The 18291-nt window shown below is 37.2% G+C and overlaps 1 protein-coding gene across 1 annotated transcript; it reads left to right on the top strand.

The window, feature by feature from the left end:
- Positions 1-3525: 3525 nt before the first annotated feature.
- Positions 3526-14238, top strand: LOC140136863 (transforming growth factor-beta-induced protein ig-h3-like). Its single transcript, XM_072158466.1, has 5 exons — positions 3526-4139; positions 7877-8094; positions 9572-9782; positions 12335-12550; positions 13402-14238. Exons 1-5 carry the CDS (start codon positions 3938-3940, stop codon positions 13530-13532), a joined length of 978 nt encoding a protein of 325 aa, XP_072014567.1. The 5' UTR covers positions 3526-3937; the 3' UTR covers positions 13533-14238.
- Positions 14239-18291: the final 4053 nt, after the last annotated feature.

Genomic DNA, 18291 nt, shown 5'->3' with positions numbered 1-18291 from the left:
AACAAGACTGTCATTTTTGAGGGTACCGCTGCATTTTACACATACGAGAGTGTTACCCCAAAGACTTAGAATAAATCTAATTGAACCTCCCACCCATGCAACAATAGTAAAAGATTTGGCTCAAGACTAACCCGTACAGCTAAATTTAGAGGATTTATTGCTCCGTTGAGTCCCACACATTCTGGATTTTACCAGTTGCTTTCTAGTGATATTAATGTTTCGTAAGCGTCTTAGACCTGCAACAAGCCTTGCAATATCACTTGGCTGCAGCAATAAGCTGTCACAATCAACGCGAAATATGAATATAAATTGGCAACTCTAGTTCGCAAAAGTGCACGGTGCACGTGTCCAAAGGTGTGTTTGGTTTCGTGTCCTTTTCAGGCTCTGTGTCCTTTCTGTCCTTTTGTGTCCTTTCTTCACAGGAAAACAAGAATTCCTTTTAAAAGATAAGGTGCATGGACAATTTTTTTTTGGGGGGGGGGGGGGAGAATTTTGAGACCAAAAATAAGGGGGTTATAATTTTTTAACACCCAAAATACTTTTATAGACCGGGGTTATAGGAGGCTGGTGACTCTAGATTTTTGCACGCTGCGCCGTATTTGACTTCACAATCAAAATGTGTGCATTATCTTTAATTATATAGGCCTAATGCAAAAATTATGATCAAAAGTTTGCCGCGCACTTTCTCACTCCACACGCCTTCTTCGCACTATGATCAAAATTTTGCCGTGCACTTTCTTTGCTCTATTAAGTTTTGGCATGCTCTGCATCTTGTTTGGGGCAATAAATAATTTGTCTTGAGTCTGTGTGGGAAAAAGGGAGATGGAGGTCATAAAAATTTTCAACCCAAGATAGGCCTATGGGGGTTGTAAAAAAATTTAGCCTGTGATAGGGGGGGGTCATAAAAAATAGGCTCCAGTCACCGACATATTCATGACCCCCCCTTCTGAAAAACAATGATATCCCCCTTGTCCTGCAAAAATTTTGGGAGACAGACAATTACTGCGCACGGGGGGGGGGGCATTGGGGGAAAAGTGAATTTCAGGGGGGGGGGCAAAATCGACACATTTTGCGCACTATTGTCACAAAAAGTTTAAATTTACGTAATTTTTTGGGTTTCGCCTCAAAAGTGGGGGGAAAAACTGGGGGAAAGAAAAATATTTGGGCCCCTCGTAGCGCTGCCACTGGGGCGGCAAAAAAGAAAGGGCAGTGGAAGAAGGAAAGGCCCTTGGGAGGAGCGGTCACGATACGCCACTGCCCTCAGTAAAAATCACTAGGCCTATCAGCGATTGGGGACCACGGCATCAGTAGAGCAGATCCGGGGGATTAGACTGGTTCTAGTTTGGAAATATGTGACCGTCCAGGTCGAAACGCTCGTAAAGTCGGCCCCTGGTCAAATTTGTTTTCTTCCGTGTTTAGAAAATATATATCATAAGCTTTACAATGATATATCATTTGACTTCAAACGATATCCAGAAGCGGAGTTATAACTTGTTAAACTTTGCTCCATCAGTAAAAGGGTACATTTTGGCACTACATTATTTCTTTTTTTCCACATTGCTGGTATTAAATATCAAATGGTCATAATTGGCGGTCACTTCAAATCATCCCCAACTGAACGAGGTTCAGGAATGTCCTCTCATTGTTAACTGTTGGTTAACCCACCACTCGAACAGGATTTAGCCAAAGCAAACCAAGACTTAAGCTTTTTACAAATGGTATACATAAGTATAAGCTTATTGTCCAACAATAGGATTAAAGATGGGTGTTTGACTGGACTAAAATGAGAAACATGTCGGACATATGAATACAACCTCTATGCATATTTTGCACTGTAACTCGAAATACAATTTGCTGACTTTACGAGCGGTTTGAGATGGATGGTCACATATGTGCTTATTTGAGCATCAAGAGGCAAGTTCTCGTAAAAGCTGGCAACCAAATTATTTCGGTTACTTCGGGTATGCTAAATTCAAAAATTGTGTCTGCCAAGCAATATTGTAACTCTGTGACCCTAAAAAAGACCCCCCAATTAAAAATGCCCCCAATTCACTAAAGACATGTCAAATTCTTTTTCTGGGTCTATAAAGGATCACAAAAATGTAGCTTTTGTGCTTAGGACATATATAATTACCAAGTTTAAGTTATGAGCCCACATATCTTTTGACTCTTTACTATGTAACATGCTAGACATCGCAGATAGTGCAAACTATTCTTTTTCTGAAATCTCTTAGCTAGGCTACCAATTTGCCTCAACTTTTTAAGAAAATTTGAGCAACTTTGACTTTTGACACATACACAACAAGCAAATCGACCTGTGACCTTTTATACCCCATAACTTGTTAACGCTAGTTCGTACACACACATTTATATTTCTGGGATTCGTGGGACCAGACGCATAATTTGACATCTTTGAAAGTGTTATTGGAATAAAATTAATTTTATGGGGTCATTTGGGGGGTCTTTTTGAGGGCCATGGTCTCAAAGTATTGCTTGGCAGACAATAGATTTTGAGTTCAGCATACCCAAATTAACAACGGTAAGCTGGTTGCCAACTTTTTATGCAAACTTGCCACTTGCCACTAAACTAAACTAAACTAATTTTTGCCATATTGAAGCCAAATTGATGAAATTTGGTGCAAAAGTGGAATAAATTTGTGCAAAGCTCGCAAAAATTTGCACTTTTGGGGCTAAATATATGTGGGTTAATTTGGCCGTCAGAAACACACATATAGGCATCAACATTAGAGCAGGGGGATGATTGTATGGACCACCCCCCCTGATAAAATATTTGGGGGATTTATCCCCGGTGGGTTCAGTTTGTATTTAAAATTAGGACGTATAACCGTTCCAGGATTTGAAAATGACCCCTATTTCACGGGGAATCAAGGGCATTTGCAGCAATTTTACCCCCTATTTTATGCCAAATCAAGGAAAATTTTCCCCCAAATACCTCCCCTATTTTCATCATTTTGAGGACGCATTTTCATTTCACCCCCTTATCACGAGGAATCGAGGACATTTTTCGAAATAAATATCCCTATTTTTACCATTTCAAGGACGCTTTTGAATTTCCCCCTATTTCACGGGGAAATGAGGACAATAACGAAAACTGTAGCGGTAAATCGCGGACGAAAGTCCTAGAAATACACCCTATTTTTCATTTCAAGGACAATTTAGCTCCAAAACACCCCTAATTTGGACAATCACAAACAGTTTTGTCCTCGAAAATTCCGCGGACATTTCTTGAAAAGTACCCCTAATTGGAACCATCATGCGTACACATTGTCAGTGAAGACTGAACCCACCGGGGATTTATCCCCCCATGATCCCATCCCCCGGTCCCATCCCCCCGGAATCTATGCCTATGTGTGGGAGTCCTCTCTCACATCCCTGGTCTGACACTGAACAGAGGAAGTTTTGGTGACTAAAATAGTTTTTGGGGCTCCCATTTTCACAGGAGGGGGAGGGGGAGTCATGATAAGTTGGTAACTGGAGACAATTTTAATGAGACACCCCCCTAACAGGCTGAAATTCCCATCTCGGGAGAATGTTTCGCACCAGTTGCACCAGTTTTTGGCAAACTTTGCTAACCTTTTGCGAAAATGTAAAAATTTATTAGTTTTGACAATTCACCACAACGTCATGACAACCCAGTTACCAAAGTTCAAACTAATAAGCTTGTTATCTTTGGTAAAATGATAAATTTATCTCTTTCAAGGTCTGATCTCCACTCTGATCTGATATCTGAGGTACTAGTAAGTGACTCTGTCCCAGGTTGTTCTGGTATACAGACACAAACAGTAAGCTCTAGTAAGCAAAACTGCCTGTGTACTGATCACTAAGGTGCCATCAAATTAATAAAGGACTAATATATATCTACTATTCATAAGCTGTGAATTTGTTACATCTGTGAATCACTCTGCATATTTTAAAAATGCAAATTTTACATGTACAATTTGTATTATTTATCATAACATTATTGGACAATGCTGTTCACCAAGCTGTTACAGCGGCTGTAGACGGGGCTGTAGATGCCAACTATGTCCTGGATGTGGCTGACAATAGTTTTGGTTGCACTACTTATGTGAGGCTGGCAAGAAAGGCAGGACTAGACAAGACTTTATTCAATGGCAAAGGTAATGTCTGGTAAAATCATTTCACTCCAGAAAATTGATTTCAATTCAATTTTTCAATGCTCACAATTATTTCAATTCCAATCAAATTCAATTCATGCCCAACCAATCATTTTTATTCCTATTCAATTCCAATGCATTGAATTTATGAAAATCCCCAAAATTCATTTCATTTCAAATTTCAATGCATTGAATCAACATTACTCAAAATTTCCATTTCAATTCCAATCCAATTCTTCAATGCTCATATTTCCATTTCAGTCCATGCCCAAGCCAAATCATGTTTTATTCCAATTCATTTCCAACGCATTGAACTTATGTAAATCCCCAAAATTCATTTCAATTCAAATTTCAATGCACTGAATCAACATGATTTCAATTCCAATCCAATTCAATTCTTCATTGCTCACAATTATTTTCATTCCAATCCAATTCAATTCATGTCCAAGCCAAATCATTTTTATTCCAATTCAATTCCAATGCATTGAATTTATGAAAATCCCCAAAATTCATTTCATTTCAAATTTCAATGCACTGAATCAACATTTAATACTCAAAATTATTTCAATTCCAATCCAATTCAATTCTTCATTACTCACATTTCGATTCCAATCCAATTCAATCCATGCCCAAGCCAAATCATTTTTTATTCCAATTCATTTCCAACGCATTGAACTTGTGTCCCAGACTTATGTAAATCCCCAAAATTTATTTCTATTCAAATTCCAATGCATTGAAACAACATTACTAGAAAAATGATTTCTATTCCAATTTTTCATTGCTTACAATTATTTCAATTCCACTCCAATTCATGCACATATCATTATTATTCCAATTCAATTCCAATGCATTGATATGAATACCACCCAAAATCAAGTATTTTGTTAAATCCCCCCCCCCCCCCGTCTCTTCAACCATTCATGTTCTGTTTCCATTTGTTTATTCTTTCATTCACTCTACAAATTTACTATTCAGCATATGATTTTTAAGCACAAAATATCAAAGTGTCCAAGCTTGCATGGACCAATAATTTTGTCAAAACACCATGATTTTAAATTGATTCAATAGTCTATTGTCATAGTTGTGCTGTTTTTCCGTCCAAGGCCAAAAATTGTAAAGTGACCTTGAATTTGACCACCAGAGACCTTGGTTTAGTCAGTTAAGGCAAACTTTTTTGTCAATTTTACCGGGAATTTTACGCATGATTACTGAGTGATAATTCAAGCCATTTTAATAGTTTAATATACGAGGGGGTATCCAAAAGTTTTTGACATCACCCAGAAGTGAAAGAGCTATCAATGAAATTTTGTCAGTGTAATCACTGGTCCTTATGTACATTATGGTGGCGCTAGATAGGAAGTAGGCGCATAACCTTTTCATGATAAGATCCTCCACTTTCTTGAGTTTTTTTCACTGTGGCCGCATCATCCGTAAGTGATGGACGTCCACTTTTGGGTCATCTGTGAGGGACATGTGGCCAGTTTGGAAATTACTATAACAAAAAGCAATAGTGCCATATGATGGGCAATTATCACCGTAGATTGCTTTCATTTCATCATAGATTTTCTGAGCATTGTAGGCCTAACCCTTCAAATGCAGGAACTTAATCACGCTGCGTGCTTCAATTTTCACCATCTTGCAGGTTATGCTCCTACTTCCCATCTAGCGCCACCTGTAAAGAAAGTAAACATACTTATGAGACCATAATGTACATAAGGACCAGTGATTACACTGAAAAAATTTCATCAGTATAGCTTTCACTTCTGGGTGATGTCAAAAACTTATGGATATCCCCTAGTACAGTCAAAATAGATTGGCAATTTGGCAGTTGAGTACACATTTTGATTATTAATAATATGAATGCTTGTGAGTTAAAAAATTTTAGGGGTGAGAAAATCAAACATTTTTCTTCAAGTCTTGACAAGTCTCAAACTTTCAAGACCAAGACTTTTGAGGTCTGAGACTGAGACCTTGATATCCAAAACTGACACAGAGACCTGCAAACCCAGGTCACAATGCCAAAAGACCTGGTCTCTGAGACTCTGTTGGGTACACACCTGTAAATGCTTCCCATTGACTCTAGTGCAGACTCAGTCTTCTCAAATATAATTTTCTTGACTTCAGAGCTTCTCAACACTTCCAAAACCTACACATTCTTTAAGTTAATTGACGGTCAGATGATGACAGCCGGTGCAGAGAAATGGGGTCCAGGATTTTGCAGAAAATTGCGATCATGGCCATAAAGCATACCCCAGCTCAAAAACAGCTTCCAAAACCCATTTTGATGTTTCCACCATTCAAAGAGTAGAAATACAGAAAATATAAGAATGAATGATGATTTTTTTTAATTGATTTTAATTGAAGAAGTATTTAGTAATCCTTGCATCCTCTTTTTATGACATTTTTCAATAAATATCCACACAAAAAGCATATTCTCATAATTTCAGTTGATTCTGATTTTGCCAGTTATGCATGCCATGCATTACACTGCTCCATATGCCACTGGGTTGAATTACGTTCTTTTTGGTGATATTTTTGCTAAACGAATTAATCTGCAAGAAATGTTTTGTACATAAACATTATGTAGAGATCACACCACTAAATCAGGTCCAACCCTATCTGACTGTGGAAATAACAACCAGTGTTTTTATTCGCTGACCATACCAGGTGCATTTTAATGGAAAAAAGTTTGAAATGAAGGCTGATGTGCCCATTTTTTGGTGATAGTTGTGCTCTGTGGATGTTTTTCTTATCATCCAAGCATAAAATAATAAAAAATATTACACTTCTGACATTTTAGGAAGGTTTTTAGTTCCATGCACCAAATGACGTCACAGCATAGAGGGCCTGAGATGTAGGCTTTGGTATGGTTTACATCATGTTCAAGGCACCACTGCGAAAAATCGAGCAGCTCAACTACCAAAAAATGCTGGTTCTAGGGTAGAATATATCATAAACTTTTGGAAAAATGGTGTTTTGAATGAACGATGACGTTATAACCATGAGAAAATGACGATTTCTTGGGTACCTTTTAACACATAAAAGAATAGGAACTTGATTTAGTGGTGTGATTCCTTAAGAGATCACACCACTAAATCAGGTCCAACCCTATCTGACTGTGGAAATAACAACCAGTGTTTTTATTCGCTGACCATACCAGGTGCATTTTAATGGAAAAAAAGTTTGAAATGAAGGCTGATGTGCCCATTTTTTGGTGATAGTTGTGCTCTGTGGATGTTTTTCTTATCATCCAAGCATAAAATAATAAAAAATATTACACTTCTGACATTTTAGGAAGGTTTTTAGTTCCAAGCACCAAATGACGTCACAGCATAGAGGGCCTGAGATGTAGGCTTTGGTATGGTTTACATCATGTTCAAGCACACTGATGTTCAAGGCACCACTGCGAAAAATCGAGCCGCTCAACTACCAAAAAAATGCTGGTTCTAGGGTAGAATATATCATAAACTTTTGGAAAAATGGTGTTTTGAATGAACGATGACGTTATAACCATGAGAAAATGACGATTTCTTGGGTACCTTTTAACACATAAAAGAATAGGAACTTGATTTAGTGGTGTGATTCCTGTAGCCAGAGGTATATAACAACCTTAACTTTTTTGGAGAAAAGTGGAGGGATGAGGCTGTGGATCACAAAATGCCCTTTTAAGTACATCAATCAAATGGTACATGAATGACTATTAAAATACTCATTTTGCTTATTTCACTATAAATATACAGGTCCATTTACTTTATTTGCACCCTCCAATGATGCATTCACACCCGATTTCCTTGCTCAACTTGAGAGCAATTCTACATTACTGAATGATGTGATTCGCTTCCATGCAATTGACGGTGTCATAGTAACAGTCAAAGATATACACAAAAATGATTACTTATACCCAAGCTGTTTGGCCAATGTCAGCGTCAGGACAAACTTTTATATTGAAGGAACAAAGGTAAGGTGGCTATCATTATCTTGGAAGGGATGGGGGGGTCTAAATATACTGGGTGGTCATAAACTTTTGGAAAGAAAAATAAGGGGGTCATAAAATTTTTGATGACCAAAATGTAGAGAGTCACAAGAAGACCACAGATAGTGTGTTTATTGTATTCAAAAAGACTGATTTCAATACAATTATAGCCTGTTAGGTGTATCGGTGGTGGGGGATCATGAAATGTTTGTCGCCGAAAAGGTGGTGGGGTAGCAATTTTATTGACGCCAACTTCTTGTAAATTTGGGACCCCCTTCCAAAGAAAATGATAGCCCTAAGTTACACTCTTTATGATTGCTACATTTTGGGTTTTATTAATGCTCTGCATGCCAGTGGTGTGCATAGTGTGGTTCATCCTGTTGGGGTACCGCCATGGTGGGGGGGCAAAATAAATTTACATGTAATAGGCATACCTTTTATATTTTTCACCTTGGTATAGATTTATATCTTTCTATAGGTAAAGACTGAAATCAGCAGATGAACATATAATTTGTATTGAAAAGTTAAATTATCTAAAACTCTGAACTTCCCACAATATAGCCTTAAATGTGCTAGACAAAGCATTTGTTTACATAAGGGCTGTTATCTTTTCAGCTAATCATAATTTGAGGTCAGACCTCATTACCAATGATATAAACAAAGTGTTGCTACAATGGTTCTGAATATAATTGGGAGGATTTGAGACATTGCTTGCTCATGGCTGGTGCACAGCTAAGTAAGGGCCTATAGACAGCATGAGCCCAATTGGTGCTTTATCTATTGACTTGCCGAATGTATGGCAAGGCAACACTGAAAAGCAAACATTGAAGCCGCACTGAAGCAATAAAATTCAACATCTCTTTTACAAAATGGCCAGATCAAGGAGTTTGAACAGTGTTTGTAATATGATCAGCATGACAAACAGTCTGCAAAGGAGACTATTCTCTGAAATTTTGTAAAAATTTTCGTAACAAAATGCTCCAAAAATCACACTTTCTGTCCGAATTTTCCTTGCTAATTAAGTAACAATCATGAACGATCATTCAAAGATCGCTCCCTCAAATTACCAGCTCCATTGCTCAAACAATGTAGCAAGAGAAAGTAAAAAACATAGAGAAATCCGGATCATGCCTATAGCTACAATTGCTGGCAATTGAGCTAAAAATGGGTCAAAAATTGACAGATGGGGATAAAAATTTGGCTTTTATCACACTAAAAAGCTGGCTATGCTGCTGGTCTTTAACCCCCTGAGTACTACCTGCCGATCTAACATTGCCTCTGATTGGTCAATTACATGATATCTTCACTTTAATCACCAATCAGATTGGAGCTTTGCAAATAATTCACCCCAACTATGTTGCTGATTGGTCCAATTGATAACGAAAACTTCTTTTTGGCCAATCGGCAGGTAGTTCTCATGGGGTTAACATTTTATTTCATTATTTTGTATTTGACAATTCAGGTAGGTGTGTACATGGCATCTGGGGCATTCCTAACCAACGGCGATTACAAAGCAGACAATGGCATAGTACATTATGTTATCAACCCGATGTACCCGATACCAGACACCAATATAGCAAAATATATTGAGACAAACCACACATTTAGTATTCTCTGTGATGTGATCAAATCAGCAGGTATGATTGGCCCAGATCTTTTTCGAGTACTTGAAGGTAAGAAAACATTGGGCTATTCCATTTAAAATCCACACTACCCCTGTGGAAGATTTTGGAAATATCTTCGACAAGGGGAGTATGACTTTCAAATGGAATGAACACATTAGGCAGCTCCATTTGAATTATCATATACCCCCTGAGAAAGCAACCTGAATCGTCCACAGAGAGCTACAGAGGGAGGGTGACTTTCAAATAGAATTGGTTTATGTGTTAATTCCATTTGAAATTCATACTCCCCCTGTGGAAGATATTTGCAGAATTTTCCACAGAGGAAGGGTGAGTTTCAAATAGAATTGATTGATGTGCTAATTCCATTTGAATTCATACTCCCCCTGTGGAAGATATTTGCAAAATTTTCCACAGGGGGAGGGTGAGTTTCAAATAGAATTGAATACCTGAGTGGAAGAAGGGCCCAACTCCATCAAAACTGTTTTTGAGATATTAAGAAAAAACTTAATATTTGGAAAAGTTTTATAGACAGAATGTTTTCATCTTCAGGGTACCTTTAATACATGAACATATAATATTACATACATTCAAAATTATATATGATGTTTCCATGGCAACGGTACAGGTCTTAATACGAGCTGGAGTTGGGCCCTTCTTCCACTAATATACTGCAAGTGCCAGATTTTCGTAAGCAGATGTGTTATAAATAGCTACAGAAATTTGATAATTATCCATTAATTGTCCAAGTAGAGGCATGTAATATGTTCGCAAGAAAGTTTGTTGTAGTGAAAAGCAGATTTCATGGATGAACACAAAATTCCTCTTTAACCAATATTTGTGGAAGAAGGGCCCAACTCCATGGAGTTGGGCCTTTCTTCCATGAAAACCATGATTAAGTGTACGTGGAAGACTATTTAGAGAGTGGATTTTGGCTCATCTTTCACACACAAGGAAGAACAGTGTGCAGGCAATAAAATGATGGGTCTAACTCATTTTGGTAAAAAATTGGAGTTGGGCCCTTCTTCCACTCAGGTATTCAATTGGTTTATGTGTTAATTCCATTTGAAATTCATACTCCCCCTGTGGAAGATATTTGCAAAATTTTCCACAGGGGGAGGGTGAGTTTCAAATAGAATCGGTTATTGTGACAATTCCATTTGAAATTCATACTCCCGCTGTGGAAAATATTTGCTAAATCTTCCACAGGGGGAGGGTGGATTTTAAATGGAATAGCCCATTATCATGTCTACTCATTTCAGTATGTTCAAAATATACAAAATATTATAGTAATTCACAGCTGGAATTAGTGTAATTTGACAATTAAAGTACAACAAAATATAAAATACCACTTCATAGGTTTTTTTTATCTTTTGACCTTCATATTCTGACATGCCAACTCATATCACAATAAAAACAAATAAACATCTCAAAAAAAGTAACTAACCCCCTTAAATAATGGCCATTATTCAAAAACGGGCAATTGTATTACAAATCTGTATTTCTGCGCATTTTGACACCTCGTTTGACATGATAGCCCAGTTGCACTTACAACAATACAAAACACTCAGAAAACATTACACAGATTTCCTTCCATTATACTGAATACAAATCAATAGAATCTTTCCAATCTTGGGTTATGTTGATTTAAATGTATGCTGTATCGTCAATATTTAGTCAATTGCTACAAGTTAGGTGTCAAATACTCAGAAATAAATTCTGCTTCCAACACATGTTACAGATTTATAATACAATCGCCCTTTTTTTTTTAAAATAATGGCCATTATTTAAGGGGGGTTAGTTATTTTTTTTTTAGATGTTTATAAAATGAGGTTGGCACCCTTTGGGGCTTGTGCATTAGACACATCAATATCTCAGTATGCATGCATTATTTTGTACAATTTCACTCACAACAAGTGATACGCATTTATTAACCTATAAATATAAGCATGAAAATAGTAATAAGTTTTGCAAACCATTCAGATATTTTTAGCGTAACGTCTAACAGCACAAACTGCCTTCTACATGCCCACAACAAGCACAAATGTAGCTATGATTATAATAAAAACCAGAAATAAAGAAACTAGTTTGTGTATGTCAATCAAACTCCCCAAGGTCAATGATTGGTTGGTATCTTGTAACTAGGGTAGGCACTGCCCTAGTTATGCAATATACTAACCAATGGCAGGATGTGCTGGAGCTTGATTGACAGAATCAACAGATGCGAACTAGTTTTTTTAATTCCTCCTTTTATTACGTTTCTGTCTGTGTTGCCCCTCTTTACAAATATTGTTCCTACACCACCGTATTACTCACAGACTACTACAGACTAACCATGACCAGCCAATCTAAGCATCACCCAATAATAAGGGCCAATCGTTCCATGAAGTGCAACAGACAAAACTCATACGCACATACCTCATATTTTCTTTGTTAACGTAAAGACACCCAACACTCTATCAGACACACAACGCTGGCTTGATTGTAAGACACCCACAACAAATAATCGGCCCTCATCATAAATATGCAAGAATTCACAGCATACAAAGCATGAGGACTTTCACTGTTGATGAATAGTCTGTGGTTTTGTCCTTCATTCACAGGTGGAAACTACACCCTCTTTGCACCTACCAATGAAGCATTTCAAGACATGCAACCAGGGGAGCTTAAAAAGCTCTTATCGAACCATACATTATGTTGGCATACAATACTAAGGCATATGATGAATGGGACATACTATAGTGAAGGCGTCTTTGATGATCAACCTGAACTCAGCAGTGAAGGAACATATCTTCATTTCAAGCATGATTATCAAACAGGTAAGCACATCCCAAATCTAAAGCCATGATTTCTACGGAAAAACAGAAAAATTCACGGAATTGCCGTTGAAATTCTTATTGCAAGTAGCCAGCTCAAGGTATATTTTTGATTTTGCCAACAAATAGTGGTCTTTGAATTTGCTAGAGATTTTGATAACAAAAAGTGGTCTTAAACTAACTCATTGACACATGCTTTGAACTGCAAATAGCAAGGAGCATGAGCTGAAGAGTCCACAACAGTAAATAAAATAACCTAGCAGACGATGTGAATGTAACCGAGCCTGTTGAAACTGGCAGCAGTTGCCCTGGTCAAAATGAGAAAAATTATATTCTACGAAAATGGCTGTTTTTGAGCAAATTTGTTACCAAATCGTAAATAAGGGCCTATTCCAGGACTATTTCTAGCAATTCTAGCAATTTGACCTGCGGGTCACCATTAGAGTTTGAAATAAAACCTTCCTTTTTTTTTATTTGATTTTTAATATATCTTCTTTGTGTAATTTTTGGGACAATTTTGAGGCATTTAGAGATACAAATTTGCTCAATTATATAGTAAAGACAACTTGTATCTCAAAATTTTAGCCTTGACCATGTACTTTTTTTACATCGTTTATGACTATCTAGATCTCGGTCTTTAAAGAAAATGCACATTTGTAGCAACCAGTCGCTTTAGAGCTGAGACAATTGCATCTGAATGGCTGCCATTTTACACAGTAACATCGGGTAATGCATTTGTGGTGTGCACTCTGAAGGGTTCAATTTTGACAATATCACATCTAACCACAGACTCCCACCACACCACACCCCCAGATCATACTTTGTAATTTCTAACCTATTTGATTTGAATTCAGATGACTCATGGCAGGTTGAAGGCATACCAGTGATTGAAGGAAATCTCAGCAAAACTAATGGTGTGCTACACGTTGTACATCACCTTATACCTGAGCCAAGCATGATCAAGAATAAAGGTTGTCAAAACTAATGGTGTGCTACATGTGGTACATCACCTTATACCAGAACCAAGCATGCACAAGAAGAAAATCTATCATTTTTCCTGACTTCATATTATCAGGGGAGAAACAATAGACTAACATAAATATAAAATCACTATCTCTTTTACAGGCTATAATATTCTAAGAACACCTCTAGTTTTCCAGATATATGACATGATCTGCTCCATGGACGCCAAAAGGCAGCAAATTTGAAATTGAGATAAAGGCAAAAATAACTGAATAAAAAACAATAAAATACTTAAGAAAATAGACATCACAAAACATCAGAACTTGAGAACAATGTATGCAAAACCTTTGGTGTTTCAGTATGTGATACCCCAAAGTTTGTATAAGGTAATAATTAATTAGTAACTCAATGTTCATAAATGACCAGATCATGTCACATATGTGATGATTTTAAGGTTAGCAACTATTTAAACTGTTGCAATTTGATAGTTCACAGCATCTTGTGAATGGTAGTGAACTTTGGCAAAAATGGCATTGATTATTTCATAGCGAGTGTGTAGAAGAATTTAAATATCACAGATAAACTTTAGTATGTCACGTGGTTTTTGAGTTATGTTGTAAAGAGGGCTGAAACAACAACACTTGTGTAAAACGTACATAACTCATTCACAAATCAAGCAAGTTTTCAAAGTATATGATTTGTAGAATAAACTTTTGCAAAATATCAAAGTGTTATTTTTCAATAATATATTGATTTAGATAATGAAAATCAATTTTTTTGTGGCTGCTTCGACCAGCAATACCTAGTTTATCCTTAAGGGTGTACTACACCCCTGGCCAATTTTGTGCCTATTTTTGCATTTTTCTCAAAAATTATAGCACATTGGTGACAAGTAAGATATGTATATTATAGGGGCAAGGACTACAGGGTGTATCAAAATGATTGGTACCGACGACTTCTAATTTTTGCAGATTTTTTTTACTATTTTTTATGCCAGTTTGGGATTGATTGTTTAAATATTTGTAATTATAGTAGTTTTATCTTTTCAAAGAATTTTAGATCATAAAGATAGCACATTCTGTTCAGAAGTTACATGATTTTAAAGGAAAGTAGGTGTTTTTACACTTTTCAACGTAACGCTGGATCAGTAGCACATCATTTTCAAAGCTCTATTTTACTGCAAATACCTTGTGAGAAAGATATGTTGAAAATCATGGAAATTTTTAATATTTTCCTTGCCTATTTCTTCATTCATAATAAATATAAAGGTTCTAATCAATATTTATTGGTTGAGAGTAATATTATGGACTTGAATAATTTAGGTGGGTGAAAGAAGTTTGTGTATCAACACCTTCCAGGGCGGTAATTTAAATTGTAGTATTGCGATTACAAAGGAGATGGTGTGGCAGAATGGCTATAGACTGTAGACAGTGTAGGTTAGTTTAGACCTGGTAAAAGTTATTGGAATGGCTCCACAGTATTCCACACTTAAGTGTGCATTCATGATATATGCTGACACGAAGCTATGGAGAAGTGCATAGAAAATTTGGAAGACAGTTTCCAAGAGCAAGGCATATCCCATGCAAACATGCTATAACTCGCAATGTTTCAAAATTTGATATGGGCAGTTACAGAATGGATCTATCCCAGGTATTAAGTTCATTAAAGATAGGGCTTCACCTCACACTGCCAGAGTCGTAAGGCAGGGACTTCAGGAACTATCTTTTTAAAGCATATGTAAAGCAATTTTATGTTATGTAGACTGAGGTGAGATATTGAAGAGCATATATGCAATAAATGGTTCAAGCAGTGAACCTAATCATCTTGTGTTGTGTAAGTAAAACCATGATTACGTCGATCTTCGTTTAAATGACAATAACTCCCAGATGCATCAACCTATCAACTTCAGATTATCAGATCAATAAGTTAAAACATGCCTCTTTCTATTTATCGTACAAAAACTATGTTAATTAGCAATTTTATATTTTTGATATATTTCTAAAAATGTCACATAGCCCGGTACCAATCATTTTGATACACCCTGTACACTGCAAGATTCTCATCTGTGTGACGCCGATGTCACCACAATGTCACTCCATCGGAAACTACACCTCGGTTTTCCATATCGCCGGTCCGAAATAGCCGGGTAGCCAGCCTCCTAGGTTTCTACAGAGTGACTTCGCGGCGCCGTGACTTCGCAGGAGAGTGACACCGGTGTGACTACGCGACTGGGCCTGGGTGCACTGCTCAGTACCGGCGTTTTGGGTTGCCGGTTTTGCTTTTATTGCCATATTTTCTCTTGATTTATTCAAATAATATTCTTTATTTCTTGCTTTTTTTTAGGGGATGAGGGAGGGGAAATTGCAAACTGGACTTTAAAAATATAGGGAAATATTAGATGAATAAAATAAATTTGTTAGTAAAAGAAATAAACATGATCAGTAAACAAAGTAGGCCTATAATTCAATAAACTAAATTATGATGAATAAAATACATTTTTGTTAATTGGTGGTTAGGCCTATTTGAATAACTAAATAAATAAAAAGTTAAGAAATAAATAAATAGGAAGAAACCAATAAACGAAGAATGGAAGAAACAAAGAAACACTTCGAAAGAAAACAACTTGAGAAAAATTGCAAATAAAGAAGTTAAAAGTAGGAATATAAGAAGCATGTAGGCCTATTGATGAATTAAAATATTAAATGTGTAAAATAAATAAATAATTATAACAATAATAGTTAGGGGAAAAAGTTCACTTTGGTGACCACTCTCTGGCTAGTAAGGTTTGACGATTGATTCGACTTCTATGGACCATTTAGAAAAAAATAGCCACCATGTCCCTCGCGAAAATCCGGCATTTTTTGCTAGAGGCCAAAATCCAAAATGGGCCGTCACCATTTTGAAAATTTAAGTTTTGAACCAGAGCACCTATAATCATGCACAAAGACACTTTTTCGGATATGTCGAGTACAAGGATTCGATTCTGACATTAGTTTGACATTACTGCATCATTTTCACCCAGAAATCCAAGATGGTGGCCAGCACCATCTTGAAAAATTTAGTTTTGAACAAGAGGACCTTAAATCGTGTACAAAGACACTTTTGTGGATAAGTCGACCACAAGGATTTCAAATTTGACATTACGAACTCATATTTACCCAGAAATCCAAGATGGTGGGCGCCGGCACCATCTTAAAAAAAATAAGTTTTGAACCAGATTACCTAAAATGGGTGTACAAAGACACTTTTTCGGTAAGTCGACCCCAAGAAATCCGAATCTGACATTAATTTGACGTTACAAAATAATTTTTGCCCAGAAATCCAAGATGGCCCCCATTTGGTAGAGCGTAAATGTGATTTTGAATGAGAGCAGAAGCATAAGTGTGTCATTTCCGCCTTATCTGGGGTTCATGTCTCTTATATGGGGTTTCAACTGCCTTATCTTGGGTTTACATCCCTTATCTAGGGATAAGGCGCCTTTTCTGTGGTTAAGACGACCTTATTCTGGGTTTACGTTCCTTACCTGTGGCTAAGATGCCTTAACCTTAGCATATCGCAGTCTAAACCCAGATAAGGCATATAAACCCCAGATAAGCGACGTAGACCCCAGATAAAGCAGTCTAAACCCCAAATAAGGCGCCTTAACCCTAAATAAGGAACATTAACCCCAGAAAAGGCATCTAAACCCCACATAAGGTGCCTTAACTCTAGATAAGGGTTGTTAACCTCAGATAAGGGTCGTAAACCTCAGATAAGGCATCTAAACCCAAGATAAGGCGCCTTAACCCCAGATAAGAGACGTAAACTCAGATATGGCAGTCTAAACCCCAGATAAGGCGCCGCCTGGGGTTTACTTCTCTTATATTAGGTTTATGTTCCTTATTTATGGTTAAGGCGCCTTATTTGGGGTTGGGACTGGTTTATATGAGGTGTACGTCCCTTATCTGGGGTTACGGCGCATTATCGGGGGTTTAAACTGTCATATCTGAGTTTACGTCTCTTATCTGGGGTTAAGGCGCCTTATCTTGGGTTTAGATGTCTTATCTGAGGTTTACGACCCTTATCTGGGGTTAACGACCGTATCTAGAGTTTGGGCACCTTATGTGGGGTTTAGATGCCTTATCTTAGGTTTATGTTCCTCATTTAGGGTTAAATCGCCTTATTTGGGGTTTGGACTGCTTTATCGGCGGTCTACGTCCCTTATCTGGGGTTACGGCGCATTATCTGGGGTTTAGATGCCTTATTTATCTGGGTTTAGACTGCGATATGCTAAGGTTAAGGCATCTTAGCCACAGGTAAGGAACGTAAACCCAGGATAAGGCCGTCTAAACCACAGGTAAGACGCCTTATCCCTAGATAAGGGATGTAAACCCAAGATAAGGCAGTTTAAACCCCATATAAGGGACATGAACCCCAGATAATGCGGAAATGACACACTTATGCTTCTGCTCTCATTTAAAAATCACATTTACGCTCTACCAAATGGGGGCCATCTTGGATTTCTGGGCAAAAAATATTTGGATTTCTTGGGGTCGACTTACCGGAAAAAGTGTCTTTGTATACAATTTTAGGTAATCTGGTTTAAAACTTTTTTTTTCAAGATGATACCAAGTGCCACCATCTTGGATTTCTGGGTAAATATGAGTTCAGTAATGTCAAAGTAATGTCAAATTTGAAATCATTGTGGTCGACTTATCCAAAAAAATGTCTTTGTACACGATTTAAGGTCCTCTTGTTCAAAACTAAATTTTTTTTTTTTTTTCCGGCCACCATCTTGGATT

Source organism: Amphiura filiformis, chromosome 17, assembly GCF_039555335.1.
Source record: "Amphiura filiformis chromosome 17, Afil_fr2py, whole genome shotgun sequence".
NCBI classification, from domain to species: domain Eukaryota; kingdom Metazoa; phylum Echinodermata; class Ophiuroidea; order Amphilepidida; family Amphiuridae; genus Amphiura; species Amphiura filiformis.
This window is presented reverse-complemented; position numbering and strand designations above follow the sequence as displayed.

What these genes read in the sequence shown, in the direction of transcription:
- LOC140136863 (XM_072158466.1), top strand. Translation starts at nt 3,938, where the DNA reads ATGCAAATTTTACATGTACAATTTGTATTATTTATCATAACATTATTG. An exon ending in GACTTTATTCAATGGCAAAG is followed by an intron (nt 4,140 to 7,876) that starts GTAATGTCTGGT and finishes ATAAATATACAG; the next exon opens with GTCCATTTACTTTATTTGCA. An exon ending in TCTTTTTCGAGTACTTGAAG is followed by an intron (nt 9,783 to 12,334) that starts GTAAGAAAACAT and finishes CTTCATTCACAG; the next exon opens with GTGGAAACTACACCCTCTTT.